General features: G+C 49.8%; 1 protein-coding gene across 1 annotated transcript; it reads right to left on the reverse strand.

The window, feature by feature from the left end:
- Positions 1-1,423: 1,423 nt before the first annotated feature.
- Positions 1,424-8,440, reverse strand: C8H9orf152 (chromosome 8 C9orf152 homolog). Its single transcript, XM_086315922.1, has 2 exons — positions 7,503-8,440; positions 1,424-3,209 (listed from the first exon to the last, which is right to left on the reverse strand). Exons 1-2 carry the CDS (start codon positions 7,693-7,695, stop codon positions 2,698-2,700), a joined length of 705 nt encoding a protein of 234 aa, XP_086172048.1. The 5' UTR covers positions 7,696-8,440; the 3' UTR covers positions 1,424-2,697.
- Positions 8,441-8,858: the final 418 nt, after the last annotated feature.

Consider the following 8,858-nt stretch of genomic DNA (forward strand, 5'->3'; position numbering starts at 1 on the left):
GTTCTATCTCTTGCCTCTGAGGTCTGAGACTCGACATCCAGGAGCCCCCTTCTCTCCTGGTCACTTCTCTTCAGTTCCCTCACTGTCTCCTCCTCCCTCTACCCCACTTCTGAGTAAGGATTGGAAAAATCCTTAGAGATTTTTCAACTAAGTGCATTGGGAGTTTTCATTCTGGCCCTCATTCTGGACTCTGTCTTCTCTGTACAGTCCGCATAGGTGTGCCTTTCTCATTCTAAGCACCTCTACATACTCAGGACACGTCAGTTCTTATGTCTAGCCCAGAACTCTAGCCTTATTTATATACTTGCCTATTTGATATTTTCATCTGTGTGTCTCTAAGCATCTCTAACTCAGTATCCTTCAAATTTAGCTGGTAATTCTTCAGTAAGTCCTACTGATTCTATCTCCAAAATATATTTATGTCAAATGTGTCTACTTTCATTTGCTTTCTCTGCTCCCACTCATGCTTTACCTAACAGTGTCTTTCACTGAACTTGCCCTGGTCATTCTTTTCCCTGACATTGCTCTTTAGCATGACCATCAACTCATTCTCCACGAACAACCAGAGTCATCTGGTTAAACTGCAGGTCAAATCATTTTAGTCTTATTTGTAAATCTCTTAATAGCTACTTACTATATTAAAAATAATTGATTGTATCTAATATTGTGACCTAGCCACTCTCTCGGAGAAGGCAATGGCACCCCACTCCAGTACTCTTGCCTGGAAAATCTCATGGACAGAGGAGCCTGGAAGGCTTCAGTCCATGGGGTCGCTAAGGGTCGGACACGACTGAGCGACTTCACTTTTACTTTTCACTTTCATGCTTTGGAGCAGGAAATGGCAGCCCACTCCAGTGTTCTTGCCTGGAGAATCCCAGGGACGGGGGAGCCTGGTGGGCTGCCATCTATGGGGTCGCACAGAGTCGGACACGACTGAAGTGACTTAGCAGCAGCAGCCCCTCTCTACCAGTATTAGTCATTACTTTTGTTCATCCATATTTCTATTCTTTCTCTCCTTGCAGGCACATGGAATGATTGCATTTCCTTTATACCCATGAAGTGGAAATATGTCTGTGTTACTTGTTTTGGACAATGAAACATAAGCAGAGTGGTTTGAGAGCTGGTTCTGACTCTTTAATACACTTTCTTCTTCTGCTACAGTAATTAGGGAAACCAGTGTTGATAAGGTGGTGCCACAAGATTGAAGAAGCTTGAATTAGTAGTAGTAGTTGTAGGAGAGCTGGGCTGGAAGTTTGCCCATATCCACAGTGAGATGTCTATGAGTGAACAAAAAGTAAGCTTGTATGGTGAGATTTGGAGCTTGTTTGTTACTCAGCAAAATATATCCTATCCTGATTACCATGGTAGAAAGAGGACTGACTTGTGGGAAGCCTCTGTAAAATAAAAGCAAAGGATAAAGTTGTTTTGTTTTCAGCAAAATGTCTTGTTTTTTATTAGACTGTAAAAAACTAACAACTGATGCATTAATTATTCACAAAAGGAATCAAAAGGAATCCCCAGGTTGGAGGGAGTTTCAGGGTGGCTCAAGGAGAAGGCACATACGTGTTTTTGAGAGAAAATGACACTCCTAGCTAACAACTCTCCATGTGGGTGGGCAAGACTGAAGCACCACGGGGAAAAAGGAAGATGTGCGTGAAACTTTACAGAGAGAGAAGCTAGCATGAGGAAAAGTCACCTTAGGTGTGTTTAAGTGTGTTGATTAAAGTTAACCAGGTAAGATGCTTTCTTCCCCACTAACCAAGTAATAGTTGCTTCACTTTGGTTTAAAATATACCAGGAAGGATCTGAATGATTCAAATGTGGCTGAAAAGGGAGCAGTTTTTGAGGAACATATACTTTTCCAAGCAGGAACATTGCTTTGTTTTCTTCTCCGAGGCTTCTGCTACTATATATCTTCAGTGATGGGCAATGTTTAATTTGGAGAGAGAGAGATTGAGGGAGGGAAGGAGAGAGACGACAAATAGGAAAGAAGAAAGGATGGAGGGAGAAGGGGAAAGGAAATAAATCTATAATGAGGCTGGAATGTGCAGTCTCAATGAGGGGGGAGAGAAGACCAACTCTTCCTAAAGACCCTTAAACACACAGAACAGCAGGTAGCGTTGTCTTGACGCTTTTTACCCAGGGTGACTATATTCTGGGAGGCTGGGGCTGAAATGCTGTGGTCACTATGAATGAAGGGAGTGACTTCTAAGTGTGCTGGCCTCCAGGCATAGCAACCAGAAGGAGACAGTTCTCAGAGCTCCTCTTCTCCAGGACATGTGAGGAATCCTCAGAAAGTACTGAAAACATGGTTGCCCACGCCTGTTGACTCCAGGGCACTGCTGAGGTTTCCATTGATTAGGGTCTCTGTTTTATGTTTCAGAATTCTCTAGATCCAGGGACCGAGCCTATGTCCACAGCACTGTCTTCTTATATGAGCAGAATGGGGCTGTGTTGATGGGTCAGCACCCTTTCATCCTGAGCTGTGAGCAGTCTGGTCTGGGCAGTCTCTTTTTCTTTTTTTTTTTGAGGCACAAGACCCTGTGCCCACTGTGAAGTTCATTTCCCACAGTCTGACCCACAACTGACGTCGTTCGGCTCTGCTCACAGCTCCAGGCCTCATTTGTGCCTCTGCCTCCCAGGTTCCTTGATGAGGCCATACGTGGCCTCAAAGTGGAGGCCTCTGAGTAGAGAGCTTCAGGCTGGACCATATAAGCCCAGGTTCCGGGCGGCCTGGGAGATCCTGGGAGTTTTCCTCTGGGGAAATGGATAGTGAGCTGGTTTTCCAGCCCGGTGTGGCCTGTTTATGGCAGGAGGGCCCTGAGTGCCCACGTGGAAGCCAGATCCCACTGTCTTTGTCTGTGACTCGTCTGCTTGGCACTCAGGCTGGGCTGTTTCTGGGATGGTGGTTTCTTGCTGAGTCATCTGAGTGTCTTCAAACAAGCCTGGGAGCCTTGGCTCAGACCCCGTGAACTTGTCCTTGTGTCTTATGTGGAGACTGGTTCCCTGGTGGAAGGTTTGGACCAGGCGGTGCATCTCTAGGTGTGTGTGCCACGGAGACTCGGGGGTCTGGAGACAGCCCCTGTCATCCTCCTCCAGCGTCTCCTCTGCCTCAGGAGCCACCTCTTCCGGGGTCAGGGAATGCCTTCTCTCCTTGTTAATCCAAACAGCACTGACCATGGACTCGGCTGGGGCGGGCAGGTTCCCCCCTGAGAAAGCAAGGCGCCAACAGGTCACCGCTGGAAGGTACACGGGCAGCCCTCGGTTGGGGGGTTCTCAGAGCTTTCAAGCTGAGAAGGTCCATGCCCAGGACATCAAGGAGGCCAGATCCCCAGTGCACGCGCTATCTCTAACACACACCCATTCACACACGATTATTCATTCAGTCCATTATTAAGTATTTATAATGTGCCAGGCTGAGACAAAATCTACCCCTTCATGATATGGCCTAGTGAAGTAGAAAGTGAAAGTGTTAGTCGCAGAGTCGTGTCCGACTCTTTGTGACCCCATGGACCGTAGCCCACCAGGCTCCTCTGTGCGTGGGATTTCCCAGGCAAAAATACTGGAGTGGGTTGCCATTCCCTTCTCCAGGGGATCTTCCCAACCCAGGGACCCAACCCTTTCACTTTCTACCCCACTAGACCACGTCATAAAGGGGTCGTTTTTGTCTCAGTGTTCATTACTGTGTTCCCAAGTCCTGGAATAAACAATGGAGTAGAAAAGGAATAAGCAAACATATGGTAATAAAAGTCCCCGTGGTAAGCAGTGCTGTGGAAGAAAATTCAAGAATGAGAGAGTTTAATAATAGACTTCAGTCTTGGCGGTGAGTGAACCCTAGGGAGAGCTGGAAAAGTCACAGTTGAGGCTGAAAGAACAACCAGGAGCAAGGGCGTGCGCATGTCCACCCACGGGTGTGATTCATATACACTGGCCAGTGGAAAGGGGTTATTCTTTGGTGTTATGGGGTTCTGATGGTGGGTTTAGCATCCAAGGCAGAGGAGGAGGGGCTGTGCTTGAAGCAGCTCCTTTCGGAGGACTGGTCTTTATCTTTTATCTCATGGCCGCTGTCCTGGAAACATGTTTGCAGCCCCGTCTGCTCTCCTGCCCTGGCTTCAGGGATGAGCAGCTGGGCTGATGCCTCTGTTCCTTCTCAGGGGCATCTTTTTACCACCTTGTGGAACGTGGAGTTTCTTGTCAACGCTTGGTGGTGGCGAGGGTTGGAGGAATGACTGAATGTCATTTTCCTATAGAAAGGGGGCCTGTGACAAGCCTGGAATTGCCTCTGAAATGTCAACAAAGCACCCTTGAGCATTCTGATATTTGTCACTGCAGAAGGCCCTGCAGGTGACAGCGTCCACAGTGGGAATAGAGAGATGCTGCTAAAGGAGTAAAGCCAGGAGGAGCCTGGAACTCCAGCGCTCGGGATCCAAAACACCTGCCATTTCTAGAACCTGAATACATCCCATAATGTTAAGAGGAAAGCTCATTCCAGAGCCTTCCTGCCGTTAATCAGCTCCCAGAATACCTGCCCCTCCGGATACAACGCTGTGTCTTGAGATGCTGAAATCTAGTTTTGGTGGGAGCTGGTCTCGATAACCACTCTGTCTTCCTGGGTCTCAGGTGTGCTGGACACAGAGGACTCCTGTCTTCTAAATTCCCTCTACTTGCTTGGCTTCATGGCATTAATATTTCCTGGTTTTCTCCTCCATGTAATAAAAATAAATTGTGGCAAGACCCATACAACATAAAACTTACCACCTTTAGGCATTTTGAAGTGTATTGTTCAATAGTGTTAAGTCCAGTCACATGGTTGTACAACTGATCTCAAGGACTTTTTCGTCTTCCCAGACTGACACTATACCCATTAAACAATTCTTCATCTCCTCCACCCCCACTGTGGCAACTACCGTTTTACTTACTGTCTCTGGTTTGATAACTCCATGTACCTCATATGAGTAAATCACTACAGCGTTTGTCTTTTTGTGGCTTATTTCGCTTAGCATAATATCCTCAAGATTCATCTGGGTTCATCCAAGATTCAGCATGTATGAATTTCCTTTTTCAGGCTGGTATTCATCTGCTACTATTTCAACTGCTGTCCTCTCTGACTTTTCTTCCTCTGCTTGTGCCTTCAATAATTTAGCGTTCTGTACCTCTAATTGTCCTCCCAGCCTCCTATCAGTTTATGGATTGGTCCCCCACAATTTTATCCATGCCTGCGACTTCAATAATTTGTTGATGACCCCAAACCTATATCTCCAGCCCAAATTACTCTCCCGAGATCCAGGCTGGATGGAAGCTTTACAGATAATTCCCTCAAATGCAGCTTGTTTAAAAAATTTTTATTTGGACTGTGCAGGGTCCTAATTGTTGCACATGGAATCTTTAGTTGTGGCATGCGGGATTTTTAGTTATGGCGCGTGGGATGTATTTCCCTGATCAGGGATTGAACCCAGGCTTCTGGTGTTGGGAGTCATAGCCACTGGCCCATGAGGGAAGTCCTCGAATGTAGCATATTCACAAGTTCATCTCTCTCTATCAGAAATATTTTTCTCCTATATTCCCTATCTCACTGGGTGGTATCACCATGCCACTATGGCTAACATGCAGGCGGAATTGCTTTTTTGCCTCTACCACTTTTTCACTTCATTTTTATAATCTGAAAGTGAATGTCGCTCAGATTCTCTACTGTCTGAGCCACCAGGGAATCTGCCTGCGATGCAGGGGACTCAGTTTCAGTCCCTGGGTCAGAAGATCCCATGGAGAAGGAAATGGCAACCCAGTCCAGTATTGTTGACTGGAGAATTCCATGGGCAGAGGAGCCTGGCGGGCTACAGTCCATGGAATCGTAAAGTGCTGGACACGACTGAGCAGCTAACATTTTCACAGTTTGTAATCGGACTCTGATTTCTCCCTGGAGAACCACCTTAATCCTCACTCCCAGTCCAAGTGCTTCAAGTGTCCTTCCAACTCAGTCTCGTATGACCTAGTGACCTGGTCCTTAGCCGATCAACACAGAAAGTCTCAAGGAGCTTTGTCCATATTCATTTGTTTCGTTCCCACCACAATCTTATACTTTGGGGACTATAGTTATTCCCGATTGACAGATGAGGGAACTGAGTCACAGAGGAATTTATGGGATTTGTTCAAAGCCGCGCAGAGCCAGTCAGTGGCAAAGCTGGGGCTCAGGCTGTCCTTCAGTGACCAATACAGGGACATCCCGTCAGACAGCACGCCGTTTCTCACAGCTAGAGCAGGAATGTGAACTTGTAGACTGCTGTGAAAGAAGTACCCCGAAAGACCCTGACCGAGCCTGTGGGTCAGAAGCCTTTCCTGGGGAAGCAGTGACTGAGCACTCCCCCTTGCCTTAACCTGTCCTAATTCATGACATGGTAACTCATCATGTGGTGATGATGGAGGCAGGAGCTCTGAATTACAGGATGCAGGAGAAGGGGCCAGCAGGGAAGGTTGGGGCAGGGGTGGTAAATGCTATGCGGTGTGCTGAGTTTGTGATGTCTTTGGGACATGCACATCACATAGTTTTGTGAGTCGGAATCACAGGTGTGTTAAATCAGCTTTCACTTGATACAGGTTTAATGAATGTTTGTTGAGTGAGTGAGTGAATAAACACCCTTGAGGATGGGAAAGCTTTAGGAAACTGTCAGCTCTCCCTGCACAGATGGGGGTGCTATTTGGCTGTGCCAGGTCAGTGCAGACAGATCCCACTGGTTGGCCCAAGTCACACGAGAGGGGCGCTTTTAGCCCATGGCAGCACACTTCCTATCACTTCCCAGGCAGTGAAGTCCCTCTGGCCCCTGATTCCCTCCCAGCCCAGCCTAGAGCAGGGTGGGCTCCCAGGGACTGTGAATGATATAAACAACCACGGAAATTCCCCGGGGCAGACTACACCTCTCAGAGGGTCTTCCTACTTCTCTTAACTGGTTCCTCTGGGTTTAGAGGATGAGGGGCTGAGATTTGAGTCTTGTGCTCCTAACTTCCTCCTGGAATAAATTTGAGTTCCTAATGGAAGGGAGGCTTCTCCCCTGAAGGAGGGGCTTCTATATCTCAGTGCTTCTCCAGCTGGTGGGTGAGCCTGGGTGCCTCCTGGGTCCCTGGGCCCTGTGTTTCCTTTGGCTGATGCCCATGCTGTTGGAAATATCACGTGTTCTCTCTCCAGAGCCCATTTCCCTGGTTTGCAGGAGGTGCCTGAGTGAGACCCAGCCAGGAAGCACAGCTCCCATCTCCCCACGTGGCCTAGCGGGGGGGCCAAGCCCGGCTCACCAGGCAGACCAGTTCAGCAAGATTAGAATCTAAGAGCAGAGGCCAGGAATGGAGCCCCCTGCCTCAGCTGGCACCCAAACCAGCCCCTCTGTTCTGACCCTGTCTCCCTGCTTTTGTCCACCGGGAGGGCCTGCAGAGGCCTGGCCCTGCGCTGCCCACAGCTCTGCCACCCGTTCTGCCCACAGCCAGGTCCTCTACCCTCAGCACCTGCCCAGCCCTACCTTTCGGGAGCACCACGACGTGGGCCTGGGCCCTCTGCTTCCGTCTCAGGCCTTCATACTGGGCTCGCAGGAGCTGGATGTTAAGCAGGGGCCCTTTCCGGGGGGCCGGAGGCCCGGAGCCCTCGGCCATGTAGCAAGACCCCAGCTGCCAGAAGTGGGGCAGGGCGGGGCACGGGCAGGGCAACCCCTTCATCCGGATCCGGGAGGAAAGCAAACACGGGTGGGCGGGGCGAGGGGGTGGTGGGGCTCAGGGAAGTGAGGAGGAAGGTAGCCAGATCCCGTGGAGAGCAAGGTAGGGAGAGTGAGAAATGGAGGAGGGGAGGTGGGGTGGAAAGGGCCGGTCGGGGGGCGGGGGGCTGCAAGAGGGAAATTGATGGAGAGGGAAGGGAAGGAGGGGGTCCAAAGAGGGGATACAGAATGGAGGAAGAAGGTGACAGCAGAGATGGACGGCGGAGAAGCGTGAGGACTGGAGGGCAGCAGGAGGAGGAAGAGGGCAAGGAGCAAATAGAAGTGAGAAACTGAGGACCTGGGGGCAGGGCGAAAGGCAAGCCCAGCTGCTCAGATCCTTTTAGCGTCCAGGGGATGTCCTGCTCCAGGTCCTTCGCTGCTTGATCCTAAAGTGCAAAATCCAGGAGCTCCCATGACACCTCCTGTTTCCTGGCAGAGCTGGAGCTAGTGCTGAGGGAGGCCAGGCGCCCAACTTGGCTCATGCCTCTCGGACTGGACTGCGGATGCTTGTCAGCAAACCTGCCCGTTTGGTTGGCAGTTGGCGAGGGAGCTGGTGCCCAGGGGATATGCACCAGCATTGGGCAGAGGGAGACCGACCCAGCAGCAAGGTACCCCTGAGACCTCCACTCACCCCCACGGTGTGCAACCCGGGAGAAAGCCCAGCCCCAGCGAGCCGTGGCCTCCAGCCAGCCCCACCCCCTTTGACATTCAGTGTAGCCTCTGTGGTCTCAGCATTTCCCAACCAGTCAGGTTGGTGTTTGTCTTACCCACAGCTGGGTGCACCCTCCCCCTCTGCTTGGCAGCCCCACCATGCCTACATCCTGTTTGAATCCTAAACTCTGTCTCTCTTTCACACACATCAGCTTTGATCTATCCTGGGCTGCATTTGACCAATAAAGCTTTCTATCTTCTCCTAACACAGTTACCCAAAGTATTTGCAGAGGCAGTGGAAACAGTAGCAGCTGAATTTAGAGACATTTTGGAAAGCAGTGGGATGGTATTTAGCCATAGGACATTGGACAAGAGATGGAGCGTAAATCTTTGTTAGGTTATATATGCCATATGGGCTTCCTAGGTGGTGCTAGTGGTAGAGAACCCGCCTGCCAGTGCAGGAGACATAAGAGATGC

This window comes from Bos grunniens, chromosome 8, assembly GCF_055505025.1.
Source record: "Bos grunniens cultivar Pamir isolate PY7600 chromosome 8, Bosgru_T2T1.0, whole genome shotgun sequence".
NCBI classification, from domain to species: Eukaryota; Metazoa; Chordata; class Mammalia; order Artiodactyla; family Bovidae; genus Bos; species Bos grunniens.